General features: G+C 36.0%; 1 protein-coding gene across 2 annotated transcripts in view; it reads right to left on the bottom strand.

Moving 5' to 3' along the window:
• ANKRD17 (ankyrin repeat domain 17) overlaps nt 1–24,343 on the bottom strand; it is a 149,521-nt gene that overhangs the window by 40,423 nt on the left and 84,755 nt on the right. Inside the window, exons 6-18 of one of the 2 annotated variants that reach the window (XM_081342915.1) lie at nt 22,833–23,066; nt 21,762–21,856; nt 20,720–20,957; nt 19,711–19,902; nt 19,286–19,395; nt 14,262–14,349; nt 12,325–12,452; nt 11,804–11,947; nt 11,261–11,363; nt 7,382–8,131; nt 4,901–5,046; nt 4,184–4,295; nt 1,125–1,270 (exon numbers count right to left, since the gene is read on the bottom strand). In XM_081342915.1, the coding sequence (XP_081199041.1) occupies nt 1,125–1,270; nt 4,184–4,295; nt 4,901–5,046; nt 7,382–8,131; nt 11,261–11,363; nt 11,804–11,947; nt 12,325–12,452; nt 14,262–14,349; nt 19,286–19,395; nt 19,711–19,902; nt 20,720–20,957; nt 21,762–21,856; nt 22,833–23,066 (2,486 nt within the window). Of the gene's footprint in view, nt 1–1,124; nt 1,271–4,183; nt 4,296–4,900; nt 5,050–7,381; nt 8,132–11,260; nt 11,364–11,803; nt 11,948–12,324; nt 12,453–14,261; nt 14,350–19,285; nt 19,396–19,710; nt 19,903–20,719; nt 20,958–21,761; nt 21,857–22,832; nt 23,067–24,343 lie in introns of both variants that reach the window. The other variant, XM_081342914.1, reaches the window with a different exon arrangement.

Genomic DNA, 24,343 nt, shown 5'->3' on the forward strand with positions numbered 1-24,343 from the left:
TGCAGATGTGTGATCATAGATGAAATAACTGGAGGGTGAAAGTTCATGCATCTACCAAATCCCTTGTATAGGAAAGGAACTTCTGGATTGTAGCCCCACTATTTCAAGCTACTGCTGAAAATTGGAGTAAATAGATCAGACTTAATAAACTGCACTCTAATTTATCAGAGTCCAGCTTATTAGATCAGATTTTGGAAAAGCAGATACTAAAATAAGACTAGATTCGAAAAGGCTTCTGATTGTGATGGTTTTATAATACTTTCATTCAAAGACATAGAATAAGTAAGCATCATTATAGTCCAGCCTAAAAGTTTTCTGGCTAGCTATTGGAAAGAATACCAGAGTAGATAGGTACTGGTCTTGTTCAGCATGGGTCTCATTATAGTATTCAGTTAGGGTTTAACCAAGATTAAGAAAAATAAAATATGATTAAATGTTACATGTTCAATGCAATTATAATATGCAACACTACTTTTAACATTAACATGTATGAGCTTAGATTTCTCTATTCTTCCTCCGGCTTACTCAGTGACTATTGGGAACAGTGATTCTGAAGCTAATTAAAGTACTCTGTTACTTGCAAGCTTGGACTAGAGAACTAAGGTTATGATATAAACCAGGATTACAGAAAAGGATTTGAACCTTTTTTGAACAAATTATGAGTTAGCACCATATATTAAATAAAAGTACATGTAAGTTATTATATACTGCAATAAAAACATGATTATTAGAAAACATAAGCTACCCAGAGTTACCCTATAATAAGATAAGCAGCCTATATTTTTTATATATCTATATCTACACGTGTGAGTGACTGTAAATAAAATAAAATAAAATAAAGTAAAATAAAGTAAAATAAATAAAATAAAATAAATAAAATAAAATAATAAAATAAATAAAATAAAATAAATAAAATAAAATAAAACATCCAAATATTTCAAAGGGAATGTCCTATTACTTCTGTGGAACTTCTCAATCATGCATAAACATTAGTAATATCAATATCTACAAAATATCCCTTAATTTTCACTAAAAAGGCTTCTGAAGAATATGGTTAGGTATCAGGATCTGAACTGTAACTTCATTTTTACAAGAAAAACATACAACAATTTGTAATATTTTACCTCTTGTCTTCCTCCAGAGCAAGCTAGAGATAATGGTGTGTCCTTGGTCCTTTCAGACTGAGCTTCAATATCTGCACCATTATCTAACAAAATCTCTACTACACCAACGTGACCAGCGGTAGCAGCCAAAATAAGTGGAGTAAACCCTGAAAAAAATATCAGTAAATACCACTTAAAATGGTATACTAGAATCTGTATCACTGTTTAAATTGATACATAAGTATTTACCATAACGATTTATTTTCCACAGTGGATGATGTGTACAATTTTCTAAAATGCTTTGCTAATAAATCTATGGGAGAAAGCCATCCCCTTCCTTCATTTATAGACTTCAAAAATAGGGGAAAACATGTAACAGCTAATTCCTATTGATATCCAGTTCCCTGTCGGCAAGCCAACTCATTTGAAGGAGAACTGGATATCTTCCACCCACTATGAAAAATGACCTTTCACAGTTAAGTACTAGCATATCATTTTTGGCTAGCTATTGGAAAGAATACAGTGGTAAAAGGGATTCTTGCTGCCATGAACCACTGCTACAGCCTTGAGAGAGAAAATGTATACTCCAAACCTCCTAGGACAAAGCTACAACCTACTGATAAGACTGCTTACCAAGGACATTCTGGCTAATGAGTACTATCCATTCAGTAATAATGCAGAGAAGTGATATTATACAGGTGCAGTATAAATATTCTCCAAATGTTCATTACTAGAGAATGCCAAAGAAGTAGCAGTGCTCTTAATGGAAGGAGCCATGACTCCCCTAGAACAAGAAGTCACCTGAGGCTCATGCACTAAGTGAGGCACTCCTCCAGGCCCCTTGGATATAAAGAAGAGACCCTTGCAAAAAGGAAATGCAGAGATGCTCTGAACTCTGGGATTTCTCAGCTCTAATCAAGTAGTTTTTATATATTCCACTTATACCACTCTTCTTCTTCCAGATGCTTGCACAAAACTAATATAAATAGGATCAAATCTTGATTCTACTGAGGGTGTAAAGATAACAATGGTAAATTCTTGACTAAAAGAACTGGCAACAGACCAGAGATCTAACTAGGTAATATGTTTGCTCAAGAATATTTATTCAGACCTGATTGATAAAACACTGGCAAAGTTGGATTTATTGACAACTGATATTCCAGGTATTCCGGGCTAGTAAAAGAAAGCACTTGGATCAGCTTCCCTTTTTTTTCAACACAACCTTGCGCAGCACCCAGCCAAATCAAACTAGACGAATTCCATGAAGAAAGCCTTTGGGTGAGCATAACAAGTAATCATTCATCTCCTCTCTGAGTGGTGACTGGAGGGCAGATTCAATATTGGCATTTGAACTGACAGTTAAGACTAAAAACTAATGAAAGTATCATTCTCTCTGATTCAGGTCCACCCAAATCGAGCCAGTCAGTAATCAATTTGTACAGATCTTTGATAACTTCTGCAAATAAGGAAGATGTGATTCTATTCACAAAAGATGTTTGAGGTATTGTACAGGCTTAAGTGATCTAACTATGGGAATGCCAGAAACTTCATTGACAAAATACCACATGATGTTCATAGTAACATGTAGCTTAGATGGCAATAATTAAATTGAAATATAAGGATCAGAAAAACAGAAACTAAGCTATGGAGAGAGAAAAAATGGGGCATTTAGTATTATAAATCTAGACTTGTTCTTCATTGCTCCAGAGTGCATGATAGTAATAGATTTAATTGTACATATTGTGTTATGCAGCTGCTTCCATATCTTTGACTGACTTTATTTTTCCAGAACAATCTTTCAGTTTCTGTAAACTTATGCTTTCTGTCAGTTCAATTTTTAAAATTGGACATTAGGAACACAAGATCTAATTAACTTGTCATGTTGGCCTTTTTTTCAATTACTTGATTTTTCAAGGCATCAGTTTTCACCAAATAGGTCTTGCCTTCACATTACATATCTGAAATATTTAGCTTCATTATTAATGCTTTTTATCAGTTGCCTGCTTTGCTTTTTCATTTAATATTAAGTGGTTTTTCTTTTGATCCAAACATCTTCAATGATTTTCTTCAGTCTCACACTTAAAAGGCATCCATTATTCCTCATTTAATCTTTCTGGATCCTCCGGCTTTCACAGCCATGTATCACAACTGTGACTAGGACAATAAATGTCATAGTCATGTCTCTGAGCTTTAATATTTTGTCTTTATTTGCCATAAACCTTCTTACTCCAGTGTATGTGCTCATATGGTAAGATCTGACAGGATTGGCATAGTGCAAATCCAATCTAATATGAAGGAAAGCCAATTTCAAAACCCTGGACTTCTGCTTTTTCTGTGCCAAGAAAAATTCTATAAATTTGAACCATTTTAGACAATATTACCTGTGTAATCTAGTGACAATTTCATGCTGACAGTCACAGGCAGAGACAGACACTCTGCCCGAGCTTAGTTTCCACCCCCACAAATGTTTAAGCTTTTCACTAAATTGGAGGGATGATTACCAGGTGAAATCATCTGAATTGCTGTCACCAGAAACTGATATGAGAAAACTGGGAAGGCAGTCAAATGAATGATTAATTCCTCCTGGGACCTGAACTGTCTAAACAGAAGAATTTTGGTTCTATGATCCCAAGTTTCATATAAATTATCCCAGGTATAAAGCTCGGCCACTTGTCTTTAAAAGTCTACCAATGTAGCCTAAATAAGAAAAGATGTAGTGTTGTGATTCTAGATCTAGACAGAGCAAGGCAAGAGTGGAACTATAGTGGAGACTGCTTTTTCCCATAGATACATTGGGCAAATTTGTTCCTGCTTACCAGAGCAAATGTGAGAAGCAACAAAGTGAAGAATATCCTTCTCTACTGTGGGGAAAAAATGACTATAACAAGTCAAAAACTTATAATACATTTGAATAAAACTATTGCAGAATACAGATTTGTATCTTACTTAGGGTTGTATTGCTTAGGGTTGTATTACTCCAATGCCAGAGTATCTCCTGAATTTACTTTTATTGGAATACACAACCACACGTGCATATGGAATCTACAAATTGACTGATATTTTTATCAGCAGATACTCACCCTTTTTGTCCCTGTGTTCAATACTAGCTCCCCTCTCTAAAAGAGTTTGTACTAGTTCTTCGTGTCCGCCAGCACAAGCAAGAGTCAGTGCTGTGTCATGGTTACTTTCAGTCTTTAAAAAAAAAAGTCATTAAAGTGCTTGTATTCAATATAGGAAAGCAGAGCTTAATCCAATTCAAACTGATTCCCATGTTCCACATAACAAAGGAAATCATGAGTATTTAAAGCCATATCACATACTTACATATCTCTAGATATTTAATTAGATCTGAACATTCTTAACAGCACTAAAATATAAATTTCTCTCAGGTTTAGTTTTGTGAAAATGAAAGGGAAGATACTTGCATTTCACACAAAGTCTGAAAAAAACCTGAACTGAATACAACAAATAATCAAAATTCAACTACCACTCTTCTGTAATCATTCTTTTCACACATTTATTAAATATTATGTTTATCTGAAGTTCAAAGAATGATTTACTGAAAGTATTCAAATTTTAAAAAATGAAAGGAAAATAGAAATTTTGCTTGTTTGCTAGATGGACTTGAGGAAGAATTTGTTTTGCAAAGCATCAGTATGTTTTGAAAGCATACTCATGCTTTGCGAAAAAATTCTTCCTCAAGTCCATCTAGCAAACAAGCAAAATTTCTATTTTCCTTTCATTTTTTAAAATTTGTATTTCATTTCAAAGGAGAAGAAATATTATTTTAGACTTACCTGTGCATCAATGTCAATGGCAGGATAAACTGGTAGCATGGTTGAAGGAGAAATGATAGGACTAGGAGCAGGTGTCTGAGGTTTGGAAACACATGTTGCTATGCTGTGAGTAGGGGTATTTGAGACTGCAGATGCTCTTCCACTCACTGCTATTAAAGAGAATAACTTGGCTTATTAACATTATAACTAACTATCCTTTTGGATGTGCTAGAATTTCTTTGAACGACAACAAGCACTGAGAAATCACAACATATCAAACAGTTATAAACAGGTTTCCCATCCTTCTGAAAATACAGCTGAGAAGGAAGAAACTTGATTTAACGTAATGAGAATTTCCCTAAAAGCAGTTGATACCAATTTAATTATTTGTTGGAATTTTCCCCAATCTCTAATAGGAATTGCTACTTTTCCTACATATTACTGTAATACCCAATGTATTACCAACAAAATCGTAGTTGCAATTAAATTGCAAGGAGTTAGAATATTAGTGAAAAGAGCCTTAGGAAGTCCTTAATGTAGGCAGAATATTTGATCCATTATAGGAGATTTTAATTTAGTTTAGTTAAATGTTTAAATGACTTCCGATATGTTTTCTTCCAAAATGCTAACTGGGGAGAATAAAATCATAATCTGAGAACATTACTCAGAGGGAACAAAAATTTCAGAGACAGAATTCCTATGTTATCTTTCCTTTTTAAAATTACATTAGTTAGCAGTGGAACAAATAATTCTGTCTAGAGATTATGGAAATCTTTGAATTCTAAAATTACTACCTAAGCAATCTTAACAAAAAGCTAAAGCATATTGCAATTCCTTATGACTTAAAATTATAATGAGGTTATGACTATGAAGAAATAATCAGTAGTTATTCAAACTCTTACTTGACAGTTAGTAGCAATAAGGAAATCTTCTTCACGTTAGAAAATAAGTAAGGGTGAGTCAGATATAGCACACATTTCTGAAGAGCCCTAAGTTTGTTGTTTAAATCTAATTTCAGTTAATTTATTTCATCAACTATTCTTAGAGTTGTGTTTCAGAATTTTCTAGCGTAGATGATGATGAAAATAACAATAACAACAACAACAACAACAGTAATAATAATAGAATTGGAAGGGACCTTGGAGGTCTTCCAGTCCAACCCCCTGCTCAGGCAGGAAACTATACCATTTCAAAAAATGGCTGTCGGGTCTCTTCTTAAAAACTTCCAGAGTTGGAGCATTCACAACTTCTGGAAGCAGGTTGTTCCACTGAATAATTGTTCTAACTGTATATTCAGAGGCAATAGAGAGTCTGACCTATTTTGAATCTAGACCAAAACTTCACAGTTTGCAGAATACATGATTTGGTCTTAGAGATGATGATAATATTGAAAAAAAATACTACATTTCTGCTTATAAGAATAGAAGGAAAGTATTAACTGTAAATAGTTTCCTAGTTGGCCTGACTCATACCACTTAAAGAAAGGAAATGCTCCATAATATGAACTCTATGAGTAATCTGCATTATTTTAAGAGAACTGTGGTGGTGCAGTGGTTAGAACGCAGTATTGCAAGTTAATTCTGCCCACTTCCAGGAGTTTAATCCTGACCAGATCAAGGTTAACTCAGCCTTCCATCCTTCCAAGGTCAGTAAAATGAGGACCCAGATTGTTGGAGGCAATATGCTGACTCTGTAAACCTCTTAGAAAGGGCTGTAAAGTACTATGAAGCAGTATACAAGTCTAAGTGCTATTGATATTTTACAAATAAATAAATAAATAAAACTCTTTGGCTTTGAACAAGTTTAGAAATGCCATTAAACTCTACTAAGTTGCATTGCAAGGGCCTCTCTATTCAGTTTTCTAAGCCATGAGGACGAAGGGAGAGAAATTGAAGCAGCAACACAAAGCTCTGCAGATATGCACTGGAATTTACTGTATCCGGGTTGTTATATTTTGGACTATTTCAGTTGAGTTAAAAAAGGAAGCAATGTACTCTGATTCCATTTTTATTTTTGTTTAATTCACAGGAAAACTTGATAAATGTGTTTTTTCACATGTATTTTTAGAAAGGGTAAACACTGGAAGTGAAATTCATTCATGGGTGCTCTTGGAAAAACAAGAAGTCAGGAACATACCAAGGCATAAACATCTGGTTTAGGGACTAGGACACAAGGGACAATACACTTGACAGTGGAAATGCTTTTTTACTCACTTCATGTGACTACTTCTGCTGGAGATATTGAACATGGCCATTGTTGTTCTTGCACTATTTAAAAGCTGTTCATTTCTGCTATAAATTGTCATTTTTCAAATAACACTGGTCTATTTTAACAAACTAGGTAGACAACACAGGAAATGTAAATGGAGACTCAGTTTTAAATTGTAATTAAGAACAAGCTAAAATAATCCAATCTTTGTGACATTGAAACAAATAAAGTTGTTGATATATTCAAAATGTTTCAGCACTGACATTTTATCTGCATGTAACAATTCATACAAACCTGCCATGATGTCATCCAGTGTGTCATTGAGGGTTTGGGCAGGGCTGGCAACCATTAACCCTTGCTGTGCATCTGTCAGAATTCCTTGTCCCAGCCCTGTAAGTTGTGCTTGGCCCAGTACTGGCTGTCCAACTATGACACTTTGGAGTTCTGAAAGATTTGCCAGGGAACCTGGTGGTAAAGAACTTGTAGAGAGAGGCAAAGCTTGTGGCATTGCCAGAGGCTGAATTGGAGCAAAACCCATCTGGTTTACAGTTGGCATAGGCTCATCAGTGAGTAAGTATGGATCCACTTGTCGTATGCGGGCATAATCTTCTTCAGTAAGTTGGTCTTCTATCTCAACAGGAGTTAATATTCCCAAATGCTGACAAGATTGTTGTTGCTGCTGCAACTGAATTCTCTGCGCTTTAACTTCCAAATACTGTTTTTTCAGCTGCTGTTGTGTTTTCAGTTGCAGCTCTCGCTCTACTTTCTGCAACTCTTCTAAGATCTTTTGCTTCTTCTGAATTTGTTCTTCTCTAGTTTTGTTCAGCTCCTCAATCTTCTCCTTAGTGAGCTGGTCAGCATGTGCCAATTCCAAAGACTGTAGCTGTGCATTCTTTTCTATGGCTTCCTTTATTCTTTGCTCTAATTCCGTCAACTTGCCCTGAGCCTCCTCAACAATGCTTTCTGGAGACTGATTAGCGATGTAACCTTGTACTTCTGGATTGGATGGCTGCAAATGGCTGCTGGACTTTTGTTTGGAAGTGGCTGTATGAAAGAGACACTTCCTCAGAACCAAATGGATGTCCACATGAACAGCATTCTTATTACAGACCTACTGATCAATCAAGCACAAAGATGACACCTACCAGAACTGAAAAGGCTAGGGGAAAAGCATATGCCTAATATTTTCGAATGTTTTGTTAAGAAATAAATTACAATTCTAAATTGCTTAATTGCTGGAGAATAGAGGTCTTTACTACCAACAAAAAACTACATTGCAACAAGGTATTTTCCAAGCTATTTATTTTCTTCAGTAATAAGGCAATCCTACTATGCATACTTTATTCAAAAGATTAAGCAGGCATTTAAGATGCAATTAAATAACCTAAATGATAAAGCAGGCAAGATTCAAGATTCAAGGCATATGGATATCAATATATAAACAATGGTCACAAGGTTTGAAGAGACAGGAAAAATATCAAAGTAATTATCCTAAATGATAGTTTAGTGTTAATGAAATGAAATATAAAATCAAAATGAATTCTATAAATTAAATTCTAAATTATAAACAAGATTATGAAATCTACTTAGGGGCTTTATGTGCTGTTTTGGACAAAGATTTAGTATAAACCATTTAAAAACAATAAACAAAATATTCTGTTATTAATCATGGAATTTATCCTCGAGCACAGACATGTCAAACACAAGGCCCACGGGCTGGATGCGGCCCGACATGTGGTTCCGTCTGGCCCGGGGACCTGCTCTGGAAAGAGTGAAGGACTGGCCCGCTGGAACACGCTCAGCGGTAAATCCACGGGGCAGCCCCACCCCACCCCCTGGGTGTGCACACAGGCAGAGTCCAGAGTCCCTGCTGGCTCCTGTCCCGCAGGCTGACTTCACCCAGCACGCTGGCACTGGCTGTTTCCTGTGCGTACACTCAGGGGGCAGGGCAGAGGTGGCAAGGCAGCTCCTTGCTGATTCCAGGGGATTTTAGGCTGAGCACATTCTGGCTTTGATGGATGCAATCAGGTTGTAGATCAGCGCCAAACCCCCCCCCCCACACACACACACACCAGCACCTCCAGCCTTGCAGCCACGAGGGATCTCTTTCATCGGCACAGACACACCCACCCACATGGGATAGCAAGACTGGCAGCAACATGGCAGTGCTGGCAATCTCTCCCCCTCCCATCACCCCTTCCTGAGCGTGGAGGAAGGAAAGAGATGAGAAGGAAAGAAGGAAGTGTAGCTGAGAGGGGAATTGTGGGGGGGGATCAGTGCTGTCTGGGATCTGCGCTGGCTGGGAGGCTTTTCCAGAGCTCTGAGGATTTGGCAGAGAGGTCGGGAGCTCCAGAGGCCTCCAAGGTGGCTGGGTGGGGCTCTTGGGGAGGGATTTTTAAAGGGGAATAGAAGATTGACTGGGGGAAGAAGATTTTCATTTCTCTTTTCCAGAGAGACAAGCCAGAAGGAGGGAGAGTGAGGTAGGAAGTTTATTCTCTGGAGAGAGAAAAAAAAAGCCTTTTGCCAACTTCCTATCTCGCTCTCCCTCCTTCTGGCTTGTCTCTCCAGAAAAAAGAAACTAAAATCTTCTTCTCCCAGTCAATCTTCTCTTCCCCTTTAAAAATCCCTCCCCAAGAGCCCCACCCCGTCCCCAGCCACCAAAGAGGCCTCTGGAGCTCCCGACCTCTCTGCCGAAAGCCCCCCAGCCAGCACCAAGCCCCCCCAATTCCCCTCTTTGCTACACTTCCTTCCTTCCTTCTCATCTCTTACCTTCCCCCATGCACAGGAAGGAATAATGGGAAGGGGAGAGATTGCCAGAGCTGCCATGTTGCCATTGCTCTTGCAATCCCACATGGGGGGTGTCTGTCCCGGTGAAAGGAAAGCCTCATGGCTGCGAGGCTGGAGGTGATGGTGGTGGGGGGTTGGCGCTGATCTACAACCTGGTTGTGTCCATAAAAGCCGGAATGCACTCAGCATTAAATCCATGGGGTAGTCCCACCCCATCCCCTGGGTGTGCGTGCAAGTAGAGTCCAGTTTCCCTGCTGGCTACCAGGATGCCAGCACTGGCCATCTCCTTTGCGCACACATGGGGGGCAGGACAGAGGCAGCGGAGCACTCCTTGCTGGTTCCAGTGGATCTTAGGCTGCGTGTGTTCTGGCTTTGATGGATACAACCAGGTTGTAGATCAGTGCCACCCCCCCCCCACCAGCACCTCCAGCCTTGCAGCCACAAGGCATCCCTTTCAACAGGACTGCCCCTGCCCACCCACATGGTATAGGAATGGCCAGCAGCAGCATATTAGTGCTGGCAATCCCTCCCCTTCCCATCACCCCTTCCTGAGTGCGGGGGATGGAAAGAGTTGAGAAGGCGAAGGAAGGAACGGAGGAAGGAAGGGAAGGTGGGAGGGAGGGGAAATGGAGAAAGGAAGGAAGGAACAGAAGAGGAAGGAAGGGAGAGAGGGAGGGAGGGAAAAGGGAGGGAGGAAGGAACAGGGAGGAAGGAATGGAGAGTGGGAGGGAAGAAGGAAGGAACAAAGGAAAGAAGGAAGGAACAGAGGGAGGAAAGAATGGAGGGCGGGAGGGAGGAAGGAACAGAAGAAGGAAGGGAGGGAGGGTGGGAGGGACCATGTCCCGGTGCTCGCCCCAGTCCTATCCTCTACTGCTGGAGACGCTCAGATCTGTCCCAGTCCTACCCAGGCACCCCTGAAGCGAGTGATGTTGAGCTGGCAATGCCCACCCAGTAGGCCACGCCCACCCGGCCTCCCAAGGGCAACCACAGTGCTGATGTGGCCCTCAATGAAATTGAGTTTGACACTCCTGCTCTAGCATATTTTAAAATAATTTTTCCATAAACAGCAAGCAGTTTTTAATATTTTACAGAAAAGATGTACTAAAATTTATAAAATTCAAAATTCAAATGTGAAAGCTGAAATTCAATGTTAATTGTATTCAGGCATAAAATATTTTTTAAAAATCATAATTTTCCCCGTTTTTTTACCCTAGAATATCTGATTTATAAAAAAAACAGAAGTTGGAAGCACAACTATTATATATAAAGGAAGATTTCTTTCTTTAAAATGAACATAATTTAGTATTTTATTTTTTTTAAAAAAATACCAATAATGTATTCCACTGAAAAATATCTTGTAGCAATAATATATGAGGTACAACTAACCTTTGTTTCTGATGGGAAGTGTGGTGGTAACACTGGCAGGAGGTTTATCAGGCTCTTGAGGTGGAACTACCATGGGAAGTGCCTGCACTGGTACACGAGGAGCCTAAAAAACATCGGACACTAAAATTATTTTCTTTCTTCTGCATAGTCAAAACACAGAGAGAAGCATGCATAAATATTTCACAATTCAGTAAGTATTATTACAGGTTTAAATATTTTATCAATTAATAGTTTACATTCTTGGTACTAACAGAAGCATTTTAACAAAGTATCCAAATATAAGACATTTTAATAATGTAGGTATAGTATGATAAAAAAACAACTAAGTAAAAAATTGAAAAAAATACCTCCTAATCAACATTTTCCTACATTTTCTTTGGAAGTAAAAGTCATTAGTCATTAAGTCACTAATAATAGTAATTGCTGATCAGAATTTACCAAGTCATCTAAAAATCTATTGAATACAATGTCTATTTTCAAATTAATGGACTTTGTTTTAGCATATGAAAAAATGAAGCATAATAAAAACCAGAACAGTCGTACCCTATTTAAATCATGAGATGGAGGAGTCAACTGTGTAGATTCAGGTGGAGGAGCAGAAAGTAGGTTGTTAGGATAATCCAACAGATAACAAACTACACTTGTATGGCCACCTTTAGCAGCTTCTATTAGCATGGTTGAACCATCCTATAAAGAAATAATGGAATAAAAACAGTATACTTTGCATCTCTTTTGACAAAAACTTAATAAATGTTATCTAAAGTGCACGAATGTTACTCAGACTATTTCTCAATAACTGAACAGTAGTTTAAACTGCCCATTTATTTTGGAGGGGTTTTTTTGCCTTTTCACCTGGAGATCGAACACAATGAACACAAATTTAAAAATATATTTAATGTAAGAACTCCTTAAAAATGTTAAGCCACATTTACAATTGAAAAATGCTTAAATGATGCATTATTATGTCTTGGTTCCTCATGACAAACTTCCAAAATCTGTCCTCAATGAAATACTCAAACAATAGGTAATTAAATTAAGAAAAACAAAACAAAACCAACACGTACTTTTAGTCTGTGTGTAGGATCAGCTCCATGAGCTAATAACAATTCCACAACAGCCAGGTGGCCTCCAGCACAGGCAAGCGATAATACTGTATGATCATTGTTAGCAGTGGTCCTGTTCACATTTGCTCCTGTTATTAATGCATTGGGGAAAACAAAAGCCATTCAAAGCTCTCTGCCTGTAACTCTTCTTTTTCTCATATATAAAATAGGAGAGAAATGTTTCAAAATTGATTCCAGAACTTCCACCTTTCCAGTTAAAATATTTTTAACTCTTCAGTGTAACTCACACAATAAAAACAATTGCTAGTTTTATCCTTTGCTATTTGAGGTTACAATCCTGTATCTAGTCATAATATGATACTTAACTCTACTTTTTTTCCCCTTAAAAATCTGTGCAAGATATAAAAGTTTACTTAAAGGTGATTCTGGCAGTTTTCATATAGACAATGAGATGTTTTCCTTGGAAAAAGGGAACCATTTCGATCCTTTTTTATCAACTGCTATTTGGGCTTGGAATTCTTAGAACTCACAAGTTTTCTAGAAATTAGATTCTTGTATTATTGTTTATTGAACTAAGTACAAGTAGAGTTCAATTGCTCATTATTATCTTTGCCATCTGAAGTTATATCATACAGTATATAACTGCTCACTTTTCAGATACTCAAGGTTAGCAGACATTTGTCATGTAATGAGAAACCTGAAGCAAGTGAAATTTTCTTAAATCAAAAGATGAAAAACTTAAAATATTTAACAAACCAAAAAAGCCCATTAAAGCACTTTTGGGAAAGAAATGGCAGACTGAAATGGTTCTGAGAAAAACTGAACTAACAAATGTGGTGAGTTGATTGGAATTCCACTCTGAAGAAAGAGAGTACTTGACAAGGTCCACAAGTGTTCCCGATAGTTGCTTCTTACAAGGAGATTGCAAGACTGTGGTCTATGGCTGGTTTAAGAGTTCTGGGAGATGATGAAATAGCCAACTTAATCATATACGGTACCTCTGAAAGGATATTGATTTCACATACTTCCTTTTCTAATCACTTTAGGAAATCGTTAACCACTTTTCAACTATTTGAAATGGATGACCAGGTTTTACAGCCCCAGATGAGTATTCTTCAATTCTTAGCAAAGAGAGTTTTAACTACAGGTTTAAGAATTTTTTTTAAAAAAGGAAGAGAATTAACAGCAAAATAGTGATTAAAATTTTGATTTCACAAATGACTTAAGCATCCAGATAAATTTGAAATAAGATTTTTGAATTAATTATAAAGAATTTTTGCATGGAAAAATGTTTTTGTTTTGAATTTAAAAACATAGTAAGATTTTAAAAACTGGATACTAGAGAGAACTAAAGATTATAATTAAAGCAGAACACTTAAATCTGACTTATAATTATAAAATATTTTAACATTGGACATACTGAAAGATATTTTTGAACAATGGACCAGAAGTTAATTTTAAGAGTCTCAGTTTCTATAGATAGACTATGTTTAAATTCTACCTGATAAGACTGAGATTAATTTTAAAGGGGATAAAATGACAGGTTACGACATGGAAAAAGATGTTACACTAAAGAAACTGGCTGATAGTTTAATCATTAAAAGGGATATACGAAAAAAAAGCCCAAGGTAGTGATCTGGATAATTTTCCTAAATTGGATTTACAAGGCAGACTTGCTAAAATTTTGTGAGAAGGGACAAAGAAAAATTTTGTGACATTATTTGAAGGGACTAATTCAAGACCGTTAGAAGCAAAAGGAAAAACTATAAAGTTGGTTTATTTGATCAAGGTTAAAATAAGTATGTTTTTCTTTTTATGTTTTAATTTTTTTGGTTAGTTTTTATTGCTGTAATTGTAATATTTAATAAAATTACATTTTAAAAAGAAGAGGTTATTAAAATGTGGAAAGAAAATGACTTACTATTTGTAAATCCTACCTTTACTAATTAAAAACTGGACAGTACAGACATGGCCAGCTCTTGCAGCTTTCATCAATGGAGTTCTTCCCCCTTCAGATTCATGTTCCTATAAAAACAAAAACATTGAGGGGAAAAAACTTAAAAAATAAAAGTCTCACATTGTTTCAATTTTTTAGATTTTCATTTTTTGTGGGGTGAGCAAAACATGCATAACACTGTGATCTGTTACTGATCTCATCATATAATTACGATGGAATATTTCCAAACTTTGAAAAATAAATTTGTATTAATAAAAAAAAATTTCTATCAAAGCTTGCATGTTCTCGACTTACAACAGTTCATTTAATGACTGTTCTAAGTTATAATGATACTGAAAAAAGGGACTTATGACCATTTTCACACTTATGACCACTGCAGCATATCCATGGTAATTTGATCAAAGTTCAGATGATAGGCAACTGACTCATATTTATGATGGTTGCAGTGTCCCAGGATCATGTGATCACCTTTGGCAACCTTCTGACAAGTAAAGTCAATGGTGAAGCTAGGCTCACTTAACAACTGTATTACTAACTTAACAACTGTAGTGATTCACCTAAAAACTGTGGCAACAATGATCATAAAACGAGGCAAAATTCACTTAACAACTGTCTCTCTTAGTAACAGAAATTTTGGGCTCAATTGTGGTTGTGAATTGAGGACTATCTATATCATAAGGATAAACTACTATGGGATAAAATAATAGGCCTGAAAAAGGAACTTTCTAATAAAGTCTCTATAGTCTTCGGTCCACTATTTTGAAGAGCATGTTGTTTGAGATTTAGAAAGATGGAGAAACTAGAAAGTGCTGCAACAATGTGGTGATCAAATGAACTAAAGGCAACTGGGTTATGACAGAGAAAAATGCAATACCAGGGTATCCTTGTTGCTGTTTGGCCTGAAGTGATTCTTTAGTTATACAATAATCAATCAAGAAAGCAACCACAACACATATGCCTCCCCAAAGCTATGGATAGCAACAAAAAAAGTTCAAGATCCATGTTTTTAAAAAATATTCTTAATAAATATTAACAAAGTTGTCCTATTAAAACTCTATTTTGTGATTATAGGTACCTATCCTCGATTGTAACTATTACTTAAATTTATTGTGATGCTGGCTTTTTTTGTCGTGGTAATATTTATTATTGTGTATTACCAAAAATTCTTTCATATTATGGCAGCACTGAAAATAAAGTTATGGCATGATACTCAGCGCATTCCCCACCACCACAAAGTTGTACAGATTGGCCAGGTAGAAGACAGAATTGCTAGGAAACTCTATTGTCCGGAAACTTTTCAAATCTGTCAAATGCCTAGGGTGAGGGAATTGAAGGTGACTTCATCAAAATTGTAGACAACACTAAACTGGCAGCCAACACCTCAGAAGCTAGGTTCAAGATCCAAAAGCATCTCAACAGATTTGAATACAAGGCCCTATCTAACAAAATGAAATTCCATGTACAGAAGTCCGGTTCCTGTTTTTCAGCGGAGCAGTCAGAAGATTCGGAATGCCGAACCCCTCGGCTGAAATTTCTTTTTGTTGGGGACCCTAAGGGGCCAGAACCCACCCTGAAGGGGTGGAATGAAGGAAGAAAATCCCAGGGACTTAGGAGAGACGGTGGACTCTCTGAATGGTCCAGGAGAAGCCTCCCAGAAACCAACAGAACAAAATGCTGGTTAACTCCATGTCCAGCCATAGGTGAAAACAACGGAAGTCATAAGCTTTTAAATTAAGCGGATCTTAAACAGCATGCTTGAATCTGGGTAAGAATATTGATTTTCTCTATCCTACCTATTTTCCTGAAGAAGAAAGTCCCAAAAATAAGAGATCTCCAGGGGGGAAAAAAGGAGAGGGATTTTACTCCCTCCTTTTGGTTAACGGAAGTGGCAAAACTTACCCTTTAGAGAGAGAAAAAAAAAGACTAGAAAGACCTGAAAAATGAGCAAACGCTGACACCTACTGGTGGGTAAGGATTTTTTTTTCCTCTGACCCTCAAAGTTCTTAAAAATGCAGCTGTGTAAACAAAGTGAGAGTAACAAATCTGAGGCAATGAATACTTTACAAAAGGAAACATATGATAAGCGGCAACAATTTCAAAGGACAATGATTTTAAACCACAAAGAAATACAGAACAACCTTGAGAGTATGAATCAACTTATCTCCAACTTAATTTCACTTCCAGAAATTTCCCAGGAAAATACAGTAGAGATGATTGAACATGATTCTGAGGATAGAGACTTAAAGATGGAACCGTATAAAATAAAAAATCATGATTTAATTCAAATGGGAAATATTTCAACACATCCAAACAACTTTGAAGACAAGGAAAAGAATAAGAAAAAATACCTTACAGGGAAACGAATGATGCAGCAAAACATACTGATTAAGAAAGGCAATGGCAAGAGAAAAAAGATTAAAATGGAAATAAAAAAAATAGATGAAGGGAGTTATGAGAGAGAATACTTAAAAAGAAACATTTGTCTGAATATGGCTAAAAATGGAAAAACTTTGGAATATATTACTCTTAGAAAGGAATTTTTTTGTTAACTAATACAATAAGAAACATTTGTTTGAATATGGCTAAAGAAATGGAAAAACTTTGGAATATATTACTCCTAGAGGGATGAATTTTTTTAAATTAATGTTTTTTTTTTCTTTTTCCTTTCTGTAAAAAAAAGTTTGAAATGATTTAAAGAAAGCAAATGTTTTAGTTATTTAAATGTGATGATAAGAAAAGCATTAAAAATGTGTTTTGAATGAGAGTTAAAGGATTAGATGACTAGATCTACTGAATGGAATGCTTAAAGTTTAAATAGATTAAATACATTCTCAGCTATGGTCAAAAAGAATAAGAAATTGAGGGAATAAATATATAATAATTTAGGAGGGATACATATTTTAAGTCGTATGTTATTTTTTGTATCTCAGTGCTTTTTGCTTTTTTTCCTCTTTTTTGTCTCTCTCCTCTTTTCTTTTCTCCTTCTCCTTTTTTACTTATTAAGAGATATAAAAGTATGAGAGGGTTTATATGGAAAAAACAGAATTAAATCCACCAAGGTAAATGTAGTTAATTGTTGAGAAAATTGTCACTAGTAAGAATATTTAGAATTTTGGGGGGAGAAATAAGCTGAAATAAGCATGGTAACAGGATTTATGATAAGGCAACTAAAATGACAAATAGGATTATTAGAAAAACTATATACTTAATTGTTGTTTATCAAAATAATGAGAATCGTCTTAATCTAATGTTTTGTAAAGAAAGATACTTTGGGGAAAGGGGAAATCAAATGAAATTAACATATGGAATATAGATTATACAAATCAATTGTTAAAGATTGTCTTATAAATGTTACCCAGACAACATACTGTTTACAAATTACTGAATGATTTATGTTATATTAAAAATACCAATAAAATATATACAAAAAAAGAAAACAAGAAATTCAATGTAGAGAAAAGTAAGGTTTTATACTTAGGCACGAAAAATCTATGTACAGATACAGATTAGGTAAAAACTGGATCAATAGCAGTAATTGTATCTTGGAATCCTAGTGAACAATTGCTTAAATATGAACCAGCAGTATGCGGCAGCAGCCAAAAAAAGCCAATGTAATCCTAGGTTGCGTTAAAAGGACAGAATCAAGATCACATGAAGTATTAGTACATCTTTATAAAGCCTTAGTAAGACCACACTCAAATACTGTATCCAGTTTTGGTCATTGTATTATAAAAAAGATGTAGAGACTCTGGAAAAAGTGCAGAAGAGTACAACAAAGATGATTAGGGGGGCTGGAAGATAAAGCATATGAAGAACAGTTGCAGGAATTGGGTATGTCTAGTCTAGTGAAAAGAAGAACTGGGGAGACATGATAGCAGTGTTCCAATATTTGAGGGGCTACAACTAAAGAAGGGGGTCAACCTATTTCCCAAAGCACCAAAAATCAAGGGAAGAAACAATAGATGGAAACTAATCAAGAAGAGAAGTAATCTAGAACTAAGGAGAAATTTCCTAACAGTGAGAACAGTAGAACAGCTCAAATCAAATCTTAGTTGTTCTAAAATAAAGAACAAGTCAAGCATGTCCCCTTTGAAGTAGATTAGTGTCAGTTACTTTTCACAAGCTCCTAATTGCCATCAAGATCATGAAATCACAAACCACATTGGACCCAGGCACAGAAGCTGAAATCAGCCAGGACTAAAAGCCTCAGAAATTCCAACATTTTCCAGATGCCTATGGCACTTAGTATACCAACAGCAGTTTTAGTCTTGTCAGCAGAAACCAACTCCAAAAACAGGGTTTGATATGCAATTGATAGATCCAATGGGATAGAGTTTGGCTGATGAAAAAACAATATTCAATCACTTTACATTAGATGTGGGCAATTACTTTATAATTTAAACTGCATTTTTACTCTGTCCTTATAATAGTGTAATTGCCATTGGTTAATTTAAATTGGATATGCTGTATAGTTTACAATTATCTTGTACTCTCAGACAATACATTCATATTCTCACCAGAATTTTTTATTTTTTATTCTTTATTATTACAATATATATATACCCCTCCATTTCTGAAACCTGGCTAAACTATATGAAAAAGTGGGAACTTATGAAAAAGTCATGCAGTACAGTTCTCAAATCCAAAACTTACACTATAAGGAAAGGGGGAGCACCAGGCACAATTTTTCAGAAGAAAGAAGAGATGCCATTTTAGAAAATGAAACTTTTTCTTAATAAGTCACATGAAACTGCAAATGTATGACAAAAGTAGTGCTACTACTAGAAAGTATCTAGTATGTTTAAATAATTCTATGTTTGTATGAGAGCCAGTTTGGTGCAGTGGTTAAGGCACCCGACTAAAAACCAGAAGACTATGAGTTCTCATCTCATAGTATAGTTTTATCTCTTAGGGAGGGGGGGGGAATCATGCTAATATTCAACATCTTATTTTTGATTTGGTCAATATCAAACACAGTAAGAGACTACAAAATTAGTAGCTTACCAAATCAGCATCTGCTTGAAGCAATACATCTGCAACATCGGTATGACCATTTTCACAGGCATATGTTAGTGCTGTGTCGCCTGTTGCTGTTGTTGCATGCACATTAGCTCCTGAAGTAATATTAATAACATTATTCTTAGAAAAAAATAAATAAATCTCAATGTTCTCTATTAGGACAGTTTATATAAATCTCATTGTAAATATTCAAATAATGCAATGCCCAATTATTATTGGGGGGAAAATCCTCTTACTGCATAGATATTTCCCCCAAAAATAAACCAGCAAGCAAACCAAACTGATACTTGGATTCAGTGGCATATAAGGAAAAGGTATATCCAAAAGGCAAAAATAATCATAGATAGCAAGGCTTTATTAAAATTCTGTTTCAATCTGAGACAATAAATGCTCAGAGATTAATGCCATACCTGCAGCTAATAAATATTTAACTAGCTCCAAGTGACCCTCTTGAGCAGCTTCCATTAAAGGGGTTGAACAGCCAAGTTCTATATCAGCTCCTGCTTTGATTAGGAAGTCAGCTACTTCCAAAAAACCACCGCAGCATGCTAAAGTTAAGGCAGTTTCTTGGGTTTCTTCTGTCTGAGCATTGATGTTAGCTCCTTGAAAACAGAAATACATAAGTACCAAATTAAGATTTCAAAACAGTTCTTTAAACTAGCATGGATATACTATGTTAAGCCTTTTAAGAAAACACTTACAATAATTAGGTCTAACAATGTTTACAAATAGCATTAGTGTTAATACTAATTAAAATCAACAGACACAATTTCTTATATAACAGATAGTCCTCGACTTACAACAATTTGTCATATGACCATTCTAAGTTATACTGTTATACTGTTAGACCATTTTTACGATCATGTGATCAAAATTCTGCCACTTGGCAACTGACTCATATTTATGATGTTTGCAGTGTCCTAGAGTCATGTGATCCCCTTTTGTGACTTTCTGATAAGCAAAGTCAACAGGGAAGCTATGTGATTTCATATATTACTAACTCAACAAGTACAGTGATTCATATAACAACTGTGACAAAAAAGATCATAAAATGGAGCAAAGCAATGGAAATTTTGGGCTGAATTGTGATCTTAAGTTGAGGACTATCTGTATGAGAGGATTAGAAATTAGTCAAGTGGACCCACAAAATATAAATTTACCTTTCTGACTGACTGACAACTTTCTAGATATGCATTTGCTGTTACTGCTATATTATTTAAAATAATCAGAATACCCAAAGTATTCTCACGTAAAAATATTTTAATATTTGATATCACATATTATACAACAATGAACAAATCACTATTTATGAATTTCTTGAAATGCATTTTGTATAAACTATATTTTCATAATTACAAAAAAATCCAAGAAATTGAGAAATATTTAGCCCTGCAATTGATGCAGTTACTATACTTTTACCTTGACCAAGAAGCAATGCTACCATCTCCTCGTGACCCTCTCGGGCAGCTTCCATTAATGGTGTATATCCTTCATCATTTACTTCCTCTAAGTTTGCCCCCCTCTCAATTAATAAAGCAGCCAGCTCTACATGTCCACCACAGGCTGCTAAAGTCAATGGAGATTCAAAGGAATCAGCAGGCATGTTTACTTGAGCACCACTATCAAGGAGTAAACGAGCAACTTCTACATGTCCATCCTAGAAAGCAAAAATAAAAGTATATATCAACATGGAAAGTATTCTGTTGGATCAGACCCTGGCTTATGTAGTCCAACAGTCTCTTCTCACAGTAGCCAACCAAGGGAGCCCACTAATTTTCTATCAGATGGCCTTCAGACATTATGGTGCCATCAAGGCTACTAGCCATTGATCCCAAGTAAAATAAACATAAAAGCTGGATAAAAATGCTCCTCCAGCAAATAATGTGTGGGCTAAAATGAAATACACTTTCATGTCTCTGAAGGGACTTTTTTTTGGTATCTCACATTTATTCCAGACACTAACAGAACCCTTTAGCATATTTGAGGTAGACACAGGAGGAAAAGAAAACTATGTTTTTCTAGTAGAGATGGAGAATTTACTTATGATACTCAAGCTTGATTGAAGAAAAACTGAAAAATTGGCCCAATTTATTTGTTTTTAAAGAAATAAATTAAGTGTTTTAAATCTCTGCAAAGATACTAATTTTATGTCTTAAAAAAGCCAACCCCAATCAAAAAAAGTAAGTTTTTCAAGAGGAATAGTTTTGAAACTTTTAATCGGGAAAAATGTCTGCCTTACAGTTTAATGATTTCATTTTACTCTTTTAAATACCATTCCAACTGTTTAAACGAGAGGGTAATTTTCCCCCCCCCCAATGTAACTCAAGGGGCTACATGCAATTTGGTTGCCTTTTCACCAAAGGAAATATAAGTAAATTGTTGCACTGCTTTTTAAATTTTAAAACTACCAAGTAAATTAAACCAAACTTGATATATTTGCCTTACTTTTGATGACTCTTACCATGCATGCCTCCATTAATGCAGTATGCATTTCATCTGTTTTATGTTCCTGATCCGCACCAGCTTCCAGCAAAAACCTCACCATTTCTAAATGGCCTAAAAGAGAAAAAAAATCCCAAACTTCAGAATTCACTGAAAATTTCAGTTCATAATCACATATATTTATTCACCAAGGATGCCAAAGATACCATCTAAATAACCAAAAGAGTAAGAATTCTCAAAACCTTTATGGGGAATGTATTTTAGTTATTTCATTAGCATTCAGAAGACCTATAATAAAAAGTTTTAGTCTCTGTCTCAATGAATGAGAAAACCAGAGTTCTGGAAAAGGCACAACTAGGTATACCCTCAAATACAAACTCTTATAGGGGTCTAGAAAACAGATAATCTAGAAACATTTCCTCATGAGAAAATACAAAGACACTGACTTTCAATGTTGAATATGAAAATTGGGGAAAAATGAAAATAAAAAATTGTCAGAACAATAATAAAAGTGATTCAAGAATCCAAGTGAGTTTTTTGACTTTCATTTTTTTCTTTAAAGAACAGAATGCTGGAGAGAGAGAAAGAAAAAGAGAGACAGGCAGACAGACACTATGTAAGAAAAAAAACCTTTTTCTATTGTGCTTGCTGTCTTACAGTTTTCAGTGATCAAATAATTGTAATTGATTTTGTAAGTCTTTCATTGTTTCAATGTATTTCTAGTTCTGGGAAATGCAAATCACATTCACAACTGGAAAGCAATCCTTATATATTGGATGCCATCTCTATCCAATAAAATACATTCAACAAAAGTTTTCTTGTATTTTATTTAGCTACGTATTTTAGTACTGAAAGTTTGAAATTTAAATATTCTTTCCATAAGCATTAGAATACCATCCTGACTAAGATAAAATATAGAGAGCTAAGTATTAATCATATTTAATATGATTTAAATTAAAAAATACAAGTACATTATTCAATGTATTTATTGCAAGAAAAATAGAGCAAATAATCAAAATCAATCAAACACTGTTCAGCAGAAATTTCTACTTAAGAATATGGTTAATTACTGATAGATTACAATATTTACCTTTATAGCAAGCCAGCGTAAGTGCACTTTCCTTAAATTCATTGGAATGGGTATTGATTCCAGCTCCATTTTCTAACAGAACTCTAGCAACTTCTACATGTCCAGCACTCCCTGCCTCCATAAGGGGAGTGTGGCCGTTTTCATTATGGTCCTCGATACTAGCACCTGATTCTAATAGGCCCTTCACAACATCTACATAGCCTCCAGCACAAGCGTAAGTGAGTGCTGTATTGCCTATTTAGGAAAAAATAGAGATTTATTCAGATATGCATTTATACTTCAAACATTAGTATATATATGAGAGGCAATGAGGTGATAATGTTATTCAGTACAGTATAATAAATCCTAAATTCAATTTTTGTCTCTGCCACGGCCTTTAACAATTGGTCTATATAAAAAATGTTCAATAACTGGGAACTAGGTAAGTTTAGTCTAATGAACAGAAGGACTAGGGCAGTGATGGCAAACCTTTTAGAGACCAAGTGCCCCAAAACTACCTCGCCCCTGCCTCTCCAGCCCTCAGGGCCACCCACCGCCTCCATGGCCTGCCACAGATCGCTCAGGTGGCCCAGCAGTGTCATGGCCACACCCTCTGTCCATGCCCCACATCATCTGCACGCGATGGGGCGTGAGGACAGTCTTGTCCCTGCTGCCCAGCTGCCATGTCCTTGGCTGTGCTGCTCCGTGCAGGCTGCGCCTGGGGCGACTCTTCTCCAGCGGGGCTGCTAGTGAGGAGGGGGAGTGGCGGGGCTGGGGTGATGTTGTGCGTGCCCACAGAGAGGGCTCTGAGTGCCGCCTCTGGCACACGTGCCATAGGTTCGCCACCACTGGATGAGGGGCAACATGATACAGTCTTCCAATATTTGAGGGGTTGTCACAGAGAAGAGAGAATCAACCTATTCTCCAAATCACCCGAGGGCAGGACGAGAAGCAACAGAGGGAAGTTTATCAAAGAGATCCAACCTAAAAATAAGGAAAAATTTCCTGACAGTTAGAACAATTAATCAATGCAACTATTGCCTTCAGAAGTTGTGAATGCTCCATCACTAGAGGTTTTAAGAAGAGATTGGACAGCCATTCGTCCAGAATGACATAAGGTCTCCTGCCTAAGTTGGAGGTTGGACTAAAAGACCTCTAAGATCATGTACAACTATGTTATTCTATATTCTGGTCTAAGAATCTCACAATATTTAGCTTGTATTTACAATACAAAACGATTATTACTTCATTTAAATGCATTTATTTGAAAGATGCACATCCTGGGTATTTCCTCCAGATGTTCCAAAGTATGCATAGCCCTTTCTCCCCCTTTTTAACAACAATAAACACTGTGAGATTGGCTCACAGATCAACCCAAAGCCATTTGAATCTATTTTTCCCAATACTGGTCCAACAGCTTCATGATTAAACCACATTGGATCACCATTTGGATTACAAAAGTTTGTATGAAAAGCCTTTTCATCATTTCAGCTGCTTTCTTAAGTAGTGTAAGTTTACTGATTCATAAACTA

The sequence above is a fragment of the Vipera berus genome, assembly GCF_964194415.1.
Source record: "Vipera berus genome assembly, chromosome: Z".
Taxonomy (NCBI): Eukaryota; Metazoa; Chordata; class Lepidosauria; order Squamata; family Viperidae; genus Vipera; species Vipera berus.